This window comes from Acipenser ruthenus, chromosome 1, assembly GCF_902713425.1.
Source record: "Acipenser ruthenus chromosome 1, fAciRut3.2 maternal haplotype, whole genome shotgun sequence".
In the NCBI taxonomy this organism is placed as follows: domain Eukaryota; kingdom Metazoa; phylum Chordata; class Actinopteri; order Acipenseriformes; family Acipenseridae; genus Acipenser; species Acipenser ruthenus.
Genome location: NC_081189.1, coordinates 29,230,496 through 29,251,391, shown reverse-complemented (window position 1 = coordinate 29,251,391; position 20,896 = coordinate 29,230,496). Strand labels below are relative to the sequence as shown.

Genomic DNA, 20,896 nt, shown 5'->3' with positions numbered 1-20,896 from the left:
TATTTTTTGTCTTAGTTATGCATTTCCATTAAAATGCAGCATTGCTGAAAAGTCATGTACCTTTGTTAGTGGCAAGCTTCTTTGACCAAATAGAAAAAAAAATAATAAAAATAAGCATACCGTACAAGGGGTTTAGAGACACCATTTATTCAACGTTTCAGATTATTGCCATTTGCAGGCAAGTCCTAAAATGACAGTGCTTTATAGTTTAGTTGTTTTATTACCAAGGTGCTTCAACATATAAACTTTGTGACAACCCAGTTTAAGAAAGCTGTACGGTATCAGTAGTCACGCAAGGTCAAATTGAAACTCAGACAGAAACATTTAAATATGCGCACCAGTATTTTTATATTAATTCAGTTATTTGCATTTGGAAGGATAATTTCTCTAAAAGAAAACTACATGGAAACCCACACTACCCGAAAGGTACTACCAAAATAGTGTGAGAAAAAGGGGAGACTTATTTTTCTTTTTCCTTGGAAACCACCCCAACAGTGAGAAAAAGGTAAAACTTATTTTGATTTTTGCATGAAAACCAAGCCTACCTATTTTATTGTGGAAGACAGTATTAGACAGAGCAACAACAATCATTAGCTTTTTTTTTTTTTGTAAGAAACACAAAACTATTTATTTAATAAAACAGGACACAAATACTCAACCATAACAGTCTTTACTCCATTAAGGACTGACATTATTGAGTTATGAAGCATTTCCTATTGATCTAATGAACCGACATTAGCCTTCCTTGCCACATTCAAGCAGCTGTTGTGCATTGCATTGTAAACTCCAGGAAGCTTGTTGGTACTGTTTCCAAGGGTTTATTTTAAGGACAGTAAAAACTGCATTTTCAATTAAAGTGAGAGACCAGTCTTTGAATAATCCACAACACAAGGCAGCTATGAGATAGTCATGTAAAACAGGCAATTCCTTTTTCTTTTTGCAACAATTAATTATGAAAAACTGGCAGTGTACTTTGCAAGCTCCATTCTGGAGATACAGTAAACAGGCATGGGCCAAATCAATTACATGTAACTTGCATGGAAAAAGCATTTTAGGAAAACAAAATCAATACATATAGCTTGGTACAATTGAATTGATGCAAGTGGGAGGGTTTTTTTTTCCTTTTCATTGTCACTACAATGCTCTTGAACTTTTCACTTGTCTATATAGATTTCCAACCTTATCAATATGTTGTCTACTTAGTTCTTGTTCATTCAAATCCACTGTGATGCTGTGGTCATGCCTAGCAGAATAACTGGACTTGCAATCTGCAGCCACTGGCAAAATCGAAAGACAGCTGGGGACTCTCAAGTCATTTCCTTTCAAAAAGTGTTTGGAGACAGGCCACCGGCTCTCAGAATAGACCGTTTGGTTACTGCAAGTTTCCAACTGTCCCTGTCTTGACACTGGGCTCTATTCACAAAACTAACCACTCATAAGTTTAAGCTTTGTGAATAGAGCCCTATATTTAGATACCAGGTAAGTGGCAAAGTAAAAAAAATGTAGCTTGCAGTGTTGCACTGTGTGTGAGAGAATTTAAACAAAATTCAAGGTAAAAAAAAAAAAAAAGCACTACAAGACAAATAAATAAGTTGAATAATTATTTTGTTTTCTGATTCTATTGAAATCACACTAGAAAGCCATTAATCAAAATAGTTATGCAAACTAATAAGACTGCTTCTTGGAAATAAGACCAGCTTAGATAATCAAATTCAAGACGGAAGCATAGAGGAACATTTTATTAAATTAGAGTGAATGAAAACAAAAAATAAAACATTTCATTAGCAGAATGTGGATTTCGCTTAGACCCCAGAGCGCTCGGGTCAACACCCACCCAGAGCCTAAGGGATTGTTGGGCCAGTGTCACTTCAACCATGCTCTTGTTATTTCCAGTCACATTAAAGCACAGACTCATGTATCAATTGGAATAAGTGCAGCATGGAGTTGGGGGTGGGGAGGAGGAGTCTTGTAAAAATGACAGCATGTAAGTTTGGTCAGAAATTATCTAGGCTGAAAGGTCTTTTCACACCAAGAAGTCAATCAATCTGAAGCGCTGTCCTTAACAAAGTACAGAATACATTTTGTATATCTTTCAGCACTAAGTACTGTAATAGCAGTACTGTTTCATGATAACTAATTAATAAAGTGCTATGTAATTTGCAGAAAAAATAAAAATGGGAATATCTTAATATTTTGTATACATCATATATTTCATGAGTTGTTTCGAATGGTGTTATATTTGCTGCACTCTCTTTATTTACTCAAGATGTGCCTGTTTAGCATAACAAGCTCAAATATAAATTCATATAACTTCCTTAGTAAACATTTTCTTAAAAGAAAATTGTTTTTATTTGATTATGTTGTGCTAGAAAAAAAAATAGTGAAAACTGTGTTTTAATGTAAAATATTGTAAAAAAAGGTCAGGTGCTGGGACTTTGTTATTGTGTGTGTGTGTGTGCGTCCGTGGAACTGTGCTGGACTGAGTTACTTTGCAGAGTTACACAATCCTGAACCTAAGAGTGAAAGTTGGGGTTAGGGTTAGATTTATTTTTTACACTAAGCTAATGGAAATTTGCTGACAACCTGCATTTATTGTCTTTCGTTATTGCATCACAATTAGACCATAACTGAATGTTTAAAACGAGTAGTGATCCGACTCAGGACTAGCAATGTTAGTATTTGTAAAAATAAATAAATAAACAGCAACGTTTTACAAAACTACATTCACAAATAGAGCACCAGACATTATCAAATGCATGATTATTTTTTTTTTTTTTTTAATTGCTGACTAGTCGACCTATTTGACTAGTTTTTACTTTGACTATTGGTCAAATTAGTAGTAGTTCTACCCCTAGAACAAATGAGTACAGTAGTATTACATCTCACTTGCCACTTACAAAGAACCCACTGGCTCTGGTTGCATGCCCCGTCCTCAGTGTGAGAAAGTCACAGAACTAAATGTCAGGGAGTGTTCAGGTCAGGAATGAGGATGTGCTCATGGTGCTTCCTGACCTTCTGGCAGACTAGTCAATGCCATTGTTCATCATGAGCACTAAATACACACCCAAACAAAGGATTTTTTAACATATACATGGTCATTTTCTATTTAGAATTGTTGCATCAGCTAAGATCTTAATTTTGAAGTACAAAATACAAAACCTTATCGGCTGGAAAAAAAATGTTCCACATCTATATGCTGCCACTCGGCCAGATCCGTCATCACTACGTGAGTTTCCACTCATATGCAGACGATACTCAGACTCATTTACAGACTAAACCTGACACTAAAGTGGCTGTTTCTGTACTTTCACACTGCTTGGCTGAAATTAAATTATGGATGCAACAGAACTTTTTGCAGTTGAATTGTGAAAAGCCAGAGGTAAAGTTGCTTGGCTCTCCACATCAATTGCGCAAACTCGATGGCTTTAACATGGTTATTGATGGGATTGAAATTCGGTCTAGCTCTGAAATTAGAAATCTTGGTGTCATTTTTGACCCTAGTTTAACTTTTGAGTCTCACATGCAGAATGTCAACACTGCTCGACTACCACCTATTCTCTCTCTACCTGCTGCGGAGAAGCTAGTACATGACTCTGTCTCTTCTCTACTTCATTACAGAAATGCCTTGCTAGCGGGTGCATCAAAAATGCTCTCAGTAGGCTACAGTATGTACAGAATTCTGCAGCCAACACCTGTTCTGGCATTATTATTATTGCATTGGCTGCCTGTTAAAATCTTTTTATTGACCTATAAAGCCTTGAATGGTTTTGCTCCAGGTTACATTTCAGACATTGTAACTAGCTATATTCCTGTGCGTAACTTGCAATCTGCAGGCTCTGGACTGTTAAATGTCCCTCTAACCAGGCTCTGCTCTATGGGTGTATGGCAGGGTGAAAGCCCTGCCGGTGCACAGGTGTGTGGTGAATAGTAAGGAGGGGGTTACATTTCTCCCCGTCAAAACACGTGGGAATGTGGCTGGAGCTGACAATTGAATAAATCATTAATTAGGCTCCAGCTGCAGGTGTATAAAATAGGTGTTCATGGGTGGGATTAGATTAGTTAATGTTGGTGTGTAGGTTTTGTGAAGCTGTGATGTGTGTATGTCTGTGGCCTGTTTATGTTTGTGAGTGTTTTGTGTAGACCTTTTATTTTGTTAATGTTTTGTTTATTAAAAGTGTGCCTTCGCGCAATTTAACTTGCAGCTTTCTGTGTCGGAGTCTCCGTTCCTGTAAATCTGGGCTGGGAGGCTACCGCCACAGGGTGACGGGGCATTTTGCAGTTACGCACCTAGGCTCTGGAATGTTCTTCCTCTTGAAATTAAAGACTCAGGAAGTGTTGGTATTTTTAAAACACGACTGAAAACATACATTTATAAACTGAAATTTATATCTACTTATTATTTATTATTATTATTTATTTCTTAGCAGACGCCCTTATCCAGGGCGACTTACAATTGTTACAAGATATCACCTATTTTTTTTTTACATACAATTAACCCTTTATACAGTTGGGTTTTTACTGGAGCAATCTAGGTAAAGTACCTTGCTCAAGGGTACAGCAGCAGTGTCCCCCACCTGGGATTGAAACCACGACCCTCCGGTCAAGAGTCCAGAGCCCTAACCACTACTCCACATTGTAACTTACTTTATTTAAATGACTACTTTTTAATACTGACTGTTGTATGTGTCTGTTGTGATTGTAAAGCACTTTGAGATGTACTACATGAAAAGCACTATTTAAAATAAAGATTATTATTAGTATATACAGTACTCTGAGCAATAGTTCAAATGTGTGGACTCCCTGCAGTTATTTGCAGTATTACTACTTTAAATATTTAAAGCATGTTATTTAATTTACAGAATTAACTAAATGTCATATACTTCATAGTTATAGAGGGATGGACATAAGACTCCCATTGCATAGCAGTTTGATCTATTCCTGGTATTACTAGGAGCTTAATAAGACACACCTGGGCTTGTTACCAATACACTGGCTAATCAAGCACGTTGTAAAACCTAGAATGGGTGAATCTGCTATGCAATAGGAGTCTTATTTCCATCCCTGTTTTAGTACATCAACACATTTCATATGACCCAGCACCTTTCCTAAAACATGTTTCAGAGAAAGACTGCATGATAAATACAACTAAATATTAAGGATGCATACTTGCCTGATTTGCAATGACTGTTATAGGGTTTTACAAATGTGACAAACTTATTTTTCCTCTCAAATTATTCACTATTGTACAGGTTGTCCTATTCCCATTTCAATGGGTACTCATAAATGTGACTTGGAGCATTGCCAGGGTACATTCTGGTCAAGAGCCAAATGGATAGAGCTGTAACAAGCTGTACAACGGAGCACCAAACTGGCTCATTGCCAAAGCCACAGGGATGCTGAATGTTTGTTCTGTGGATCTACACAAGCTGGCTTGAGAAGGACTCCACTTTTCCAGAGGCAAAAAAAAGAGAGGCACAGTTGTTTCTACATGAAATACTTTAATATATTTAGTTTAAAAAAGGAGCCACGTTGGTTTTCCACATATTTCAATAACACAAATGTAAACCTAAAAGCGTAAGCAAGAAGTTTATCCCAACATAAACAACACTGGCTTAACTGTATAAAAAGTCTTTGCCTGCCATAACAAACAGCAGAAGGCAAAAAGCGTGCATGTCAGGGGCACTTCTGTTAAAACGCAGACCTTTTTTAAAAGCAGCAGCAAGACAAACCATTTGTGTAGAATGATATTGTTCCAACTAACATTGAGACATGTATTATATAGGCAGGTATACCCTGGCAATGTTTGTAACTCAATAACTTACATACTGTTGCAACTTCTCTCGTAAACTTGTGGTCGGCTTACTTTCGGAGAATAATATGAAGTAAGACGATGTAATAGAATGTTGTTATAGGTAATGCAGGCTCCATAAGGAGCATTTTCCCACCTATAGGCCATACACCTTGTTTTTTCTATAACTATTTTTCTTTTGTATCCACTATCTGTGCGGTATATTTATCAGAATAGCACAATTCATGTGAAACTGAAATGGTTGCTCAAGAACAGTTGCCAGTGTATATTGGTCATCTCTGCTACTTATATATTTCAAAACTGCAAGTTAGCCACAGAATAATGTCAAATGTTAGTTAGAATCTTATCATTACTAGGAAATAACCTATTGGTAAAACAGGCACATTGGTACAAAGTGTAAACATTGCATAGGTAAAGCAGTACTAAAACCAGATTTCACAAAAAACGTGTGTAACTGTACTCTTCTTTTAATATATACAAAATACTATACACACACATTAGCAAAAGGTTCTTTTAAGAGACTATAAAAGGTACTGATAAATAGACATTTTGGGCATGGAAATGTAATGGCACTGCAATCGCGATCCTTCAAAACGGAATAGGCAGCAATCGATAGTCGCGTCATGCTTCAGTTCAGACATACAAAAGCCAGTTTCTGTAATAAAACAAAGAGAGCTGTTTGTAAGGTACAGTCAACCAGAATGGATCAATGGGCTGCAAGAAAGGTTTTCACTATTATATGCTTTTGCCATGATAAAATGTGGGCACCCTCCATCTATTTGTTGTATTACTACTTAAAATATTTCAAGCATATTAAATATGTAATTTCTTTTAAACTCTTTTTAACAATTAGTACAAAGAAACGTCTGGTTTAAAAAATGCTCATGTAACAGAAAGAACACTGTAGGGCAACTAGTTGCTTGCAATAGCTGAGTGGTACATTGATCTAATTTGAATAGAACTTTAAAACCACAAGTCTCCCACAATCATGTACCACTTTACACTCAAATATAATTCACTGGAGTCTGTTTAATATAGTTAGGGTTTCTGATTTTCTGTGTTTTACCCCGGCTTTTACTCTCCTTTAAGAATTAAATTCATACCTGTTAAGCCATTCGTGTATCTCAATCACAACTGAGAAACGAGTTAATAGTAAAATTGATTTAAGTTTTTCTGTGAAACAACTAAATTGGCTTTTAAATCCGCAAACGAGATCACAACATGTGAATAAGTAACTAATCTTTATTAAAGCTATAATGAAAAATAAAGTATTTTATGCTGGACACACTTTATTACAATCGTTCTGCGTGACTGTATTTACAGTAATACAGATGAATCGCTTCTGCTTTTAAATGCAAAAGACTTTAAAAGACCATTTTAGTTGTTTCGCAGAAAAAAAAAATCTATTTTTTTTTTAAATGTATTTACTAACAGTTTTAAACAAATGACCATTAAAAAAACAAATGTATCATAATGCGTGCATTTTTCAAGAGGCAAATCTAAGACCTACAAAATTATGGCAATATCTATTACTTAAGATTTATTGGAATTTTTATTTGTTAGCACCATGTACTTTGATACGTCTTACCTGTTTAATATCCTATCAGGTGTGTTCACTATTATCTCTATTGATGTTTTTGCTTAAATCATTATTAACCAGGCTAATTAACCAATGTCCCAATGTTAACAACTGAAAATGCTGAATTTGAGGTGCAGTGTGATCTTTCAACTGGCCTGCCTGTTGGTGGGGCTCAAAGTCAGGTAATAGCACATGTACAGAAAAATACCACAAAGCATCATAAAATAGTCATGTAAAAAAAAGAAAACAAAAACACTGTTGAATAGGGGTGTGCCGATATTCGTATTTTCCGAGCAACTGCCTTTAAGAAATTTGAAGCCGTTTGGTATTCATTAAATTGAATAAAACAGGTTAACTCAGCACAGAAACAATGCAGTCCCTTGGCTTCCCTTGTTTGCACAATTATAGTTTCAATCAATACCAATCTGACAGTGTTATTTAATATAGAACCTGTCGTGATCAAACTAAAACCCATTTAAATGTTTAAGCGATTATTTGTCTTACCTTTCTTTTATACAAAACCATTTTTTGCTTCTTTCCTTAGAAATGCATCATCTCTGCAGTGAATTGTGGGATTGTAGTCCTGGGGTAATCTCTGAGTAAACTCAACGAAGAAATACAAATCCCAGTTTCCACAGCGGTAGCTCTTCAGTTAGGTTTAAAGAACGGTCACATTTACGTGATGAAGCAGTTGCATTTTGCACCGTTGTGAGTTTACATGCTCGGTACGGCAGCACAGCAGTAAAAATGTCAGTGCGAGGGTGCAAGGAAAATCTGCTTCCAATCGTCTTTTATAACACAAAAGTTAATTGCCATTGATTTGTACGCAATTGTAAAAAAGTGATGGAAGGTCAGCTTTTCTTGTTTTGAAATCATTAAATGAATGGATTTATTTAATGCCTACCGACAAAAGCTTCCTGAATGCAAAATACGAGTAACGGCACACCCCTACTTTTGAAGCTCCTTAATTAATTAATTAATTAATTAATTAATTCATTCATTCATTCATTCATTCATTCATTCATTCATTTAGCAGACACTTTTATCCAAAGTGACTTAAAGAGACTAGGGGGTGAACTATGCATCACAACTGCTGCTGCAGTCACTTACAATAGGATATTGGTTTTACGTCTCATCCAAAGGACAGAGCACAAGGATCTTAAGTGACTTGCTCAGGGTCGCACACAGTGAGTCAGTGGCTGAGCTGGGATTGAGCTGGGAACCTCCTGGTAACAAGCCCCTTTCTTTAACCACTGGACCACCAAGCCTCCTATGCCTTTGATTTTTCACCATGAAAAAAGTCACAAGAATGTGTGGTGTTTGCTAATGTAGGCGCAAGGTTCCACTGAATAAAGGTGGTGTACCTCATGTTTACAGCAGAGCGCAGGACCGGGGCTCCCTGAAGGGGTTGCTTCCAGCTGGGACTCCAACCAGCAGGGCGTCTTTACAGGCATTCTGGAGGCAATACTGCTGGAGCTCTGCAGCAGCCTGGGACACCTGCAACAACAACCACTTCGCTTGAAAAAGAAATAGGCATGTTTGTATTTCAAGCACGATAATTCAATTGAAATTAACTTGTTAAAATGTTCTCTTATTGCAAAGACCTAGATTAGCGCTAATCTTGGATTACTTTAGCTTCATTGTAACATGAGGTAGTCCACAATTGATGCTTATCAGGGTCTAGAACTGATTTTTAATGCATTAGAATTTCTCAGAAGCACAGTATATATGTCAAACATTTTAAACGTTGAGTAGACAAAAGACAAACTGTCTATTACTTCTGTTTTCAGAATCGCACATAGTATGGATGCAGTTTGCTATAAAACATGCCTATAGCTTCCCCTTTCTTATCTGCATTTGTTCTCTGTTATTCTCAGCTAATTCTCAGAGACGGAAATCAGTGACCCAATTATGGTTTGGCCATGTAAAAAATAGTTTATAGATATAAAAAAATAGTCCTGCTTTTTTAAGTGTAAACCAAAAAATCATTTTTGTCTTACACTCCCTGTTCACACCTTATTTTTTTACAATGTGAACTGAACTACTATGGCAGGCAATGTTTTATTTATTTTTACATGCAGTATTTATCTCCGCTCATAATTACTGAAGGGAATGAATCGTTTTCAGAAGTGGATTTGGTATTAAATGGCAATGAGGGAGACACCAGTTCCCAAATATATATTTGTTCTTTATTTTACCCCTGAAAAATGGTTTCTGCTCTGGTGACTGCCAGGACTGGTCCAACAAGCTAATATGTACAGCTGACATTGATTCTTATGGTAAAGAAGGTCTTCCTATGAGCAATGACTCAGTTGTATATATATCTTGTTTTAATATATATGTTTTACATATAAGAGTTGTATGAGTGATACATTTTAAATATAAGGCTTTGTGAATAAATATGATAAATATATTCTCTATGGGAAACAATTGGGCAAAAAGGTACAAGAATAATGAGAGTCATGAAATCCTGAAAAATCTCAGTAACTCCAATCTGTTAAACAGTTTTCATTCTGTTAAAAAAACAAACAAACACACACACACACACACACAGGAGGACAATGCGCAGGAAAGTTTTTCTCTGTATTGCATTCAAACAAATTCATTATATTTTCTTGGGCCATATTTAAGCTTGCCAGGATTCGATTTTAATTTTTTTCCAGTTTCGACTGATAAAATCGACATTTATTTTTCAGCATATATTTCGAATTTATTATCGACGTTTATTTTCAGGATGATGTCGCACAACCAGGCCCCGATGACATTTTGTGACAGCTGCGCCTTGATGAATGGGTCAAACACCTTGCAATCTGCAAATAACGATCCCCACCCATAGAGACCTTCTGGTACCTTGCGTGTCATGGTTGCCTTCAGTTTGGTTTGAAATTCTGATGCAAACGTACACATTGCAGATGACAGGCGCTGCCTTCTTGTACCCATGGCCTTGAGATCCAATTCCTTCATAGAACTTGCAACATTTGCAGCAACTTGTAAATCGCAACTAAACAATGTCAATCCGATGCATAAGTGGGGCACTTGTCTCCAGTTGCAGGTGAACTGCGTGTATTTTCTCCAAAAACACGCACAGGAAAGACAACTTGCAGTAGAGTTCTTGCTGGTTTCCATCATCTTCGACCAATCGCCATAATTTTTTTGCTTTACTGGAAGTGTCTATGTCCGTATCTTTCAGAAAGTCAGTCACACTGTCTCAGTGTTCAAGAATGTATTTTGCTGCCTCAAGCCAGGAAAACCAGCGGGACGGCACAACACTGGGGGGGGGGGGGGGGGGCACTTGCAAATCTGATGGGCTGATATTGTTTTTGGTGCAAGCGTTAAAAACTCGTTTCAGCTTGTTGGCATGTCGAAACATTGCTGGGAAATGTACCACAAGTTTCTTAATGTCACTAAACGCATCCGTTTTCAGTGCGTGATCAATGGCTACATGCAGGGGATGTGTTGCAGATGCAGATGGATTTCTTTCAAATCTTTCATTAAGCGCTGCATGTACATTGCAGAGTCAGTGTTGACTGACTGTGGCAATGTGCCCCGCCCCTGTATGCAATTGTGTGTTATGTGTTGTATGTTGCGTGCGTGTGTTAATGTTGGTGTATAGAGATTGGTACACGGGATATAAACGGGTCTGTGTTTCACGTGTATTTAAAAATGTAGATTTGTATTTAGGCACGAGGAGGGCACAAATCACTTCACGTGCTGGTTAAATGTAATATGTGAGCACGGGGTTGCACAGAATTAATTCACGTGCTGGGATTCAAGTGAATAATTAATTCGTAATTGAATCCCAGCACAATAGTATATATAGATGCACATTTCTTCCACTCGGGGTTAGGTGTTCGGTGAGTGGAGAACGGGATTGGAGCGGAGGTAAATGTTAATGAAAAGAGTAAGAATTAGTAGTTGTTTTCACTCACCGTGTTTGTTTGTTTGTCTCTCCGTGCACCGTTTGTTAAGTGTTAGTTCGTTTTGTTTGTCTGTTTATTTTGGCTACAAGTGCCGTGTCCTGTTTTGTGTTCCAACCTTTTATTTTCTGTTCTGTTTATTAAATGCTGAGCGAAAGCATTCGCTCAGCTTCACCAAACCACAAATCTCTGTCTGTTTATTTCCTGCATCTGGTCTGACGCCACCCACTCCGGCCGTCTTTGTGACACTGACACACAGTTAAACCGTTCTCCCTCAACACGTCTTGAAGGAAGACTGACAGGACCACTGCATTGCACTGAAGTAAAATGGATGACTTCAACTACTGTATTGACGGATTTGTTTTTGTCACTGTAGAACACAGCAAGGACATTAACTGCCGGTCTTCCAGAAAGCTCAGGAGTTTCATCGATCACAAGGGAGAATTTCTCACCTCCCACAAGTTCTTTGATCACCGCTTGGTGGTGAGCGAACACTTCGGGGAAATACTTCTCTTCCAATTGGCACCACTCTGGACAAGTATGCGCTGCTGCGGTGTATTTGCGAAGCAGAGCATGTACATAGCTTGAGCCTTGGACCGCATTCATTGGAATTCCCTCAAAACATAGCGCATGCACCAGAATGTGTGGAAAATCTGCTGCTTCCTCTTTCTTTTGTTTCATACTTCCTAGACATGACTCAATTGTAGACCGTGATACTCGTTCCTGAATTTCTTTCAATTTCAGATGTGTCTGGCTGTTTAAATGTTCAGAAAAGCGATTTGATTTGGCGCTTATTTCTGTCTTGCAAATCTTGCAGCGCAAAATGTCAACATCCTCTTGACTTTCTGACCGTTACAAACTCAAGATTAGGGTGTTCACTGCAGTGCTCTTGAGTAGCCTTTCTTTTTCTACTTGTTTTACCACGCATCTCTTCTGGTAGCTACTGGGTGTATTGCTAGCTAACAACAGTGAAAGAGAACGTTACTGCGTGCACACTACGTATGATTTCTCAACTTTGACCTTACGTACTGTAAACCGAACCCATTAACTGAGGGTATCAATGACTGTAGCTGTCTAGTTCACGTTAGTTCAGTACACGCCTCATTGCACTTTCACAAAGCAAACACCGGTGGAACATCAACAAGTTTTAAGCACAACTTCACAATGGTCACTCTAGCTATATTTCGATTTTTATCGATGGGAATTTTTTACCGATAAAAATCGAATCCTGGCAAGCCTAGCCCTATTTCAAGATTACAGATTATGACCCCTGTCGTGAGATGAGGTTAAAAGCTCTAATGCAGACGAGCCCACTTTTGCATAGTGGTTAAGACGCTCGCTTACGGTGTGAGGGGTCGCCGGTTTGCGCCCAGCCTCCGCCCCGTTAGACATGTCACAGCGAATAAAACTGACGTTTGGCTTACTTTCCACCAATCAATTTCCTTAGCAAAGCCTGATACTTGCATATCTTTCTCAGAGTCATATTTTAATTAGTGGTTACAGACCAAGAATTGATTAAATTGGTAGCACTTTTATGGGTCAATATCATCAGCAGCAGCACAGTAACCACTGGTATAAATTATAGATTAATGTGGCTTTTATGGGAGTCCAAGGGTAATTGGTTGGGCTGTAAGATTCAGTTTCGTTTCAATTCATTTTTAAACATTTTAACATTAAGAATAAATTTGAACAAGGAATATTTGTGAGTCACAAAAACCTATTATGGAACACTCTGGTGTTGTTACTTTTACATATGATTTAGTGTTGCATGCACGCTATTTTGGAGCAACTGGAACAGAAAAGGGTAAGGCGTAAATACATTATTTTTACAGTGTAAAAACTTCAAGAAACCAGGTCAGAAACTGAACTTCTTCATGCAACGTCTTCGTGTTGCAATCGTGTTAGTTCCTATTTTCTTTTGCCTTTGCACTTGTGCTTCAAAGTAGGTTGCATAATGTTTCTCCCTCATCTGCGCATGTGCAACCAAGCCCCATATTTTTAGAACACGGGCAGAAGATTCAGTCTACCGGCATCACTAACTCAATGATTCAGACAGGACTGTTACACTTGGAAAGCAACCAATATTGCAACACTTAAAAAAAAAATTATATATATATATTCTACTGTGTATTGTCACAGGATGGCTTTAGTGGTGACATCATACCCGGAACATAAACACACAGAGTGGGGAGTGAATTGTGAATTGTGCTGTTGCGTCGGTTTATTGCAAAATAAAAGTTTGAACAAAACAGAACAAACACTGACTGAACAAACAAAACAAATAGACAACAAACAATAACAACTATCGTGCTGATTTAAAAGCCAGCACGCGTAGCAATTGTTATTTCTTTTTCTTAATTCATTCTCTCCTCTCCAAACCCGTTCTCCACTCTCGAACAACCCCGAGTGAGTGAAACGTGCACCTATATATACAGTTGTGCCGGGATTCAATTACTAATTAATTATTCACTTGAATCCCAGCATGTGAACTAATTTGTGCACTCCCCGTGCTCACATACTAATACACATTTTACCTGCACGTGAAGTGACTGTGCAATCCCTGTGCCTAAATACAACTAATTTAAAACACTTGTGCTACATAACCCCACATTATATCCCATGCACTTATACATACACCAACAATAAGACACTACATACAACAGATAAACATAAAATACACACAGGGGCAGGGCACACTGCCACAGTATCTAGGGATCTCAAGCAAGATGGAGATGCGGACTTTGAACTGCCTCCTGGCTCCAATGCTAGATCTCTAGCAATGGCACAAAAGGAGCTTCAGTCATGCTGCCTCGCCACTTTATTAGAACCAGTCTACCCGATTGGATTTGCCATCACCCGGGTGAGGGGCATGTTCTCCTGCAACGATGTAAACTATGAATGCTGTAGTTTACTTAAACATTGTTGCAGAACAAAATCCATCCAACAATACCGCGCTTGCACCCTGATGGCGATGGCTACTTTCAAGACGATAATGTAACCATCTACCATACTAGCTGTGTGCAAATAGTTTGAGGAGCATGACAGAGACTTCTGACATCTTCCCTGGCCACCACAATCCCCAGATCTAAATCCTATTCAGCATGTTTGGGATGAACTTTAATGTATTTGTCATATTAACGACTGAATGGACCTTCAGTGGAGGGAACTTTGTGGAGTCTTTGCCACAAGACTGTGATCAGGGATATTAGGTGCAGATCCTGATAAAGTGCCCAGACAGTACATACATTAACCTTGTCATTCTAAAAGTGCCAAGACATACACTGGCAAAATAAGAATAACAACAGAATCTACCCACATTGTATGGGAGTAGTGACGAACACAGCTGTAACTGCAGTAACTGTCATACATGCAAAAATAAACCACCAGGCACTCATCAACAATATCTGCTTTTGTTTCATTCGTGTGCTATTTTTGCATGTTTGCATAAAAGACAGGCATATGTAAATTGTTCCTTCCTTGTGGTAATGTTTAAAGGCTCTGGACTAGCAGTTATGAAATATTTATCAGAAAAGTAAACAAATTAGGGTGGTGGAAAAAAAATATATATTGTGGGCAGGAGTGATAAACCTGAGCTAAAAACACACAAAGGAAAAGGAAGTGGTGTGTAGTCTAGTGTAGTATTTAGCACAAGTTATTAAGTGGTGAATATGTTCCAGCAAAAACAATGAAATGATATTTCTTGACACCAGATGCCCAATACTGTTTGTATGGTCTCTTGTTTTGTTGTATTTATTTGTTTTACTGCATTTAGCATGAAAGCAGTCTTTTTTCTTGTATTTAATTTCATTCTTACAGTTAATCACAGCAGCCTAATAAAAGGATGGATTTTTTTTCTTACATTATTTATATTAGCAGATACAACTTAAATTTATAGATGGAAAACCTTTCAAAGTAATTTCTTTATTTACATACACGCTGCCTTTCAGGGAATTATATTGTAACTGTGTGGGTGTGTTTTTCTTTATTTCCCTATTTGTACACAGTAAAAATCCAATAAATCATATTAGATTAGCTGTATGTAATGAAATATACAAGACAATAACACAACTGCAGCTTTTATACATGGAATACCAGAGTATTCATCTATTGTGCAATATTTACTGACATATGTGGCCCGGTTTGGTTTAACTCCTCTAATTATTTAGAGTCTGTTTTTATTAATCTGATACAATGAAATGTTTACTAAACTGTTCTAGACTGGTGTTGGCTTCTTTAAAGCTCAGCAAACAGGGTCCACTGGAGCACATTTTCAAAATATTTATTCCAGTCTTAAAATACGAATGGAACAAAAAATGACGATAAAATGAATGGTTTACAAAATGAGAAACCAACAACACGGCAGATTTTCAATTACGTATATACCTTCAGTTCCAGTTTTACAAAATGGACAAATGCTTTATTTCATACATATACTGTATTGTACAATAAAGCTGTCAATCCACGGTATTGTAGTGATCCATGTCTATGTGTCCCGTGTCTAGATGTGATTACACTCTGTATGTTTGTTCCTTCCCGCTCTGTATATTTCCCGCCGCTGTTTGTTTACCTCTGTCTGTAATTCTAGCTGCGCATGGTGCCTTTTGTGTCTCCCCTGTGATTGGCCGTTGTTTGTCTGTGCCCATTGTTCCTAGTGTGTGGCTGTGGACCAATGGGATGTGTGTAAGCTCCGGTACCCTATTAGACTAAAGGGGTGGAGCTAAGGTTATAAAAGGCACTGTGCAGCCATTTTATGTGTTCTTGTTGGGTGCTGCTGGCTCTGGTTTTGGTGCTCAAGAGAATGTCCAACAGTAAGGAAAGAAATAAAGAAAGGATTTGGAAAAGGGACCAGCGTCTCTGTTTTCTGCCTCCTGCTAAATGCTAAAGCGATAAAGGGACCCATATATTACCAGCGCACTATATTTTTCATTTTACCAGAGCATAAATTGCCATGGGCAATGCAAATAGGGTGTGCATTACTAGTTTACCATATTGCTATACATGTTGTTTCTGTAAAGCCTGTGTGATTATGACTAAATACAGAGGTTTTATTAGTTTTATCATAAACATTCTCTGAGCTTTGTCTTCCTGTAGTTTAATGCCAGGTGTTTATCGATATGTTTAGGATTACTGGGCAATGTATGGTGTTGCTGACTATAGTCTATAGTTCTTATTTCTAACTAAATAGTAAACTGGAAGTTGTTTACAGGAAACATTAAAACCTATTTTCCATTCATTTTAACAGTAGCTGTAATTACATGGGTGTCTTAATTGCATGCACTTTTCAGTCGGCTAGTTTAACGGTGCAGTATTTTTTCACGTTTAATATAAAATGTAAGCGTCAGATTGACAGATTATAAAAACATAATTCCATTTAACTTAATTGCGTGTCGTAATAGCAGTTTAGTTTCACAAAAATTCATAATTTGATTAATACCGTTAAATGCATTTCCTGGCAATGTTCCCTAATCATTTGGATTCCTTTTAAAACACTGCTTTCTCCTCATCGTATTACATTTGACGAGGAAAACAACACCATTTAAAAAATATAATTTAAAAAAAGCTTTATTGTGATACAGAGAATATTATTCACTGTTCCTTTTTGATATATCAATAAATAAATAATAATTCTCTAACGTAGACATAACTGCCTAATCCACTGTAGAAACTTTGTATCTTTATTATTATTTCAAGATTCACCTACCTTGATCCTCTCGACACTTGCTTCCAACTTTAACTGTTCCACCAGTCTTCGCATAGTAGTCAAGTTGGAATTTGAAGACATTTTTGTTTACCTTTTCCTAACGGTATAAATTCTCTGTAGACTGTATTCTACAACCCCTCTCTCTGTAATAAATATACAGCTTGCCACTACAGGAACTGAGATCAGAGAACCCACCCAGATTTCCTGAAAGGGGAAACTACAATACAAAAAAGGCTCGGGAGGGAGGGCTTCCAAAGCAAATTAGAACACTGGTGGATGTCGCTGTAAGTACACCATCTGCAGGCATGGAGTATCCTAAATTATTATTTTCCAGTTTTTTTTTTTTCTTCGTTGAGAACTAATTATACTGCACTACTGTGCTCCTAATTGTGCATAAAACGACGTTTCAGCTTCAGTGAGATTTTTCCATTGTGTTTTAAATCTGATCCAGCTCTTAGTTTGTACGCCTTGTATATAAATGAGAAACGTGTCCTAGAAGAGCATCCCTTTCTCTCAAGGGTCTCGCTGTGTCTGAATTGTTCTACTACTGCCTTATTATACAGTATTAACAAGAACCGAGACGGATGCATTTCACCTGTGCCACTGAGAAAAAACAGAACTATTTTATTTTCTTTATTTACACTGTTATTATGTAATGCAAATTGTATCACGAATATCTGCAATTGGCATCACCACAATACGGTTTAACTAGAAATCACGAGACTCAGTACAGCAACAATTGTTTTCCATTGAAAGTAGTGCAGAATTATATTAAGCGGTTGCAGATGTAGACTTTATAATTCGGGCTTCTGTTTTTTGGTTTTTATTAATTGTATTTTTCGTTGCTTATTTTTTAGCTATTTTCGAGTTTTATGTAACGTCCGTTTCTGATTTTAGTCTCGTTTTAAGTCTCGCAAGTGGAGTCTCCAATAAAAATGTAGGAATGTGCTGTCACTAAGTAGTTGGGGCGGGTTTAAAATATTGTAGCGTTGCGTGCAAAATAAAGCAGACCTTACAGGTAGAGGATTCAACAACTTTCTCTCTGTCTGACAGCCCCCCCCCCCCCCCCCATTGTTATCTCAATCGTATCCACATTTTGCTTTGAAATTTCTTGTTGTGCTTGTAAATGGACATTGCTCCATAAAAAACCTTTCATTTGAGTCAAATTCTAACAATAACTGGATACAACCTATGTCAAAATATAAAGAAACATTGTCTGTACTTTCAGGTCCAGTGGAAGAATGTACAACTTTAAATTAAGAAAACTCTCGCTGTAGACCACAAGGGGCGATTTCAAACCAGAGGTGGTGCTCCACCCAAACCTGATAGGGACCACTGGGTGACCTGCTGAGTGGGTTGTTAGAGAGCCAAGAACCCCTGGAAGGTATCCCTGATGATGATGATGGTGTCAACAGCTCTTTGGACTCAGAGGGAGACCAGGAAGATAGTGATTTATTTGGTAAGATGTTTCTTCAGAAAGCGTGAAATGAAAATGAAAATTGGCCACCAAGGACGAGGAAAGGAAGATGGGCTGTACAGAGCATGAAAAATCGATAAGGGACTGTACACAATAAGGCTTCTCACAAGAAAGTACCGGTTTAGCTTTTGAGGGCACAGTGTATGAATTTGTGAATAAAAGGGAGTGCTTGCTGAAATACATTTCTCTTGCTTGAATTCCATTGCATTTATACTAACATCGTATTAAATATTTTACATTCTTTAACCTAACTGGAAAAGTGTTCAAGCACAAAAGCCTCCAGATAAGACAGTCCACCTCAGTCGTTTTTGTCTGCTACAATGTTTGGAACAACCGTGCCTTCCTCTTCCTCAGTAGGGGAGTCTGGATCACCTTGTTTAAAAAAAGTGTGCAGTGCAGCTGTGGCAACGATAACAATACAGCACTTCCTAGGATGAAAGCGAAGTGTCTTTCGCAGACACTGGAAGAGGCTCTTCCATACTCTAAACATGCGTTCCACAAGGTTTCTTGTACGAACGTGAGCATGGTTGTACCATTGTTATGAAACTCCTGCTGCATTGAAATAGGGAGAGAACAATAAAGTAAAATGACACCACATTGCCCTCTTTCAAACTGGGCATATAGAATCATGAGTAGCACCTTTCCACTGAGCAACACTGTTTGAAAACAATAACTCTGAAGTGCACACACCTTGAACATTGATTGAAAACCATGTTTTTGTTCCTGTATTCCTCATAATCCAGCACTGCTGGGCGCCTCATGGGAATATGACACCTATCGATGCAGCTAATAATGCCAGGAAAGTTCCCATATTGATAGAACTGTGTTTTCTAAATGTCTTGTTCAACAGCATCAGGGAAATGAATGCATTGATCTTTCAGCAGACATAAGGAATGACAGACTTTATGCACAATTCTACTTACTGTTGGTTCACTGGCACCAAATAAATCCTCAAATTCCCGATGAAAATTTCTAGTAGCCAAAAACCTTTAGGTCACCAAAACTTGTAAAACATAAGGAAAAGGCTTCCCCTGTAGTAATTCATGCATGAGACCGTTTTCTGACCCAGTAATATTAGTAGATGTACTACATTTTCTTTATACACCCAAAGATAGTCACAGAAGTTGTAATAGTTCATTGGATTACTTCTGCCTAGCAGTATTCTTCTCTCTGGTCTCAAAGGAACACACCTGTGATCATTAACATTGTCCAAGTAATCCATTTTCTTCAGAGACTGAGGAAAAACTAGATTTAATCTGAATTTTAACCTGTCCCCTTACAGGATTAAGTTATGCCTCCATATAGTTCTGGACTACGTCTAATCAGCCTTCATGAAACTAACCTTTTTTTAGTCAAGAACTACCATACTCCGGGAGTATTTTAAATCCTGTTAATGAAATCAACTTTTCATGGATCATTGAATTATTGTGCAGTTTAGTCCAGTATTAGTGCTAATTGGAGTCTGTGAAATCGCCTGTCAGATCAGCAGGTGAAAAGAGTTTGGTGAACTCCCAGTAGACACAAATCCTCAGGCTCAGGACTGAATGGAAGGGCGTGTTCAGGTCAGGCCTGAGGTGCGTTTGCCATGCCAGGCACCTTTATATTTAAGAAGGTTGATGATACCTCACACACCGATACCCCTTGCTGTTGTAGCAGTAGGTTTGTTGTTTTACCCAGAAAGATTTGTGTAGGGAGAAAGCTTTTGTAAAGAAAACTACCCCTGGAGACGTAAACAAACTGGTAAGCCAACGATGTATGGTATGTGCAGGTCGCTGCAGCCTTAATCATAAAAAACTAAAGACATATATATGTATGGAGTAGTGGTTAGGGCTCTGGACTGACCGGAGGGTCGTGGGTTCAATCCCAGATGGGGGACACTGCTGCTGTACCCTTGAGCAAGGTAATTTACCTAGATTGCTCCAGTAAAAACCCAACTATATAAATGGGTAATTGTATGTAAAAATAATGTAACTGTATGTAATAATGTGATATCTTGTAACAATTACAAGTCGCCCTGGATAAGGACGTCTGCTAAGAAATAACAAATAATAAAATATATATAAAAGACATGTCTACTGGACTAAGAAGTCTCTTTCTATATATAAATATATATACATATATACCAGTACATTATTTATAATAATAATAATAATAATAATTTGTCATTTAGCAGACACTTCTATCCAAAGCAACTTACTGAGACTAAGGGGTGAACGATGCATCACAACTGCTGGTGAAGAGCCACTTATAATAGGACCTCGGTTTTACTTCTCATCCGAAGGACGGAGCACAAGGAGGTCAAGTGACTTGCTCAGGGTCACACACAGTGAGTCATTGGCTGAGCTGGGATTGGATCGGGAACCTCCTGGTAACAGGACCCTTTCTTTAACCACTGGACCACCAAGCCTCCTAG

The 20,896-nt window shown here is 37.9% G+C and overlaps 1 protein-coding gene across 1 annotated transcript; it reads right to left on the bottom strand.

Moving 5' to 3' along the window:
- Nucleotides 1–5,478: 5,478 nt before the first annotated feature.
- LOC117411720 (guanine nucleotide-binding protein G(I)/G(S)/G(O) subunit gamma-10) lies at nucleotides 5,479–17,223 on the bottom strand. Its single transcript, XM_034924123.2, has 3 exons — nucleotides 17,007–17,223; nucleotides 8,753–8,885; nucleotides 5,479–6,464 (listed from the first exon to the last, which is right to left on the bottom strand). The coding sequence occupies exons 1-2, from the start codon at nucleotides 17,085–17,087 to the stop codon at nucleotides 8,760–8,762; spliced, it is 207 nt and encodes a 68-aa protein (XP_034780014.1). The 5' UTR covers nucleotides 17,088–17,223; the 3' UTR covers nucleotides 5,479–6,464; nucleotides 8,753–8,759.
- Nucleotides 17,224–20,896: the final 3,673 nt, after the last annotated feature.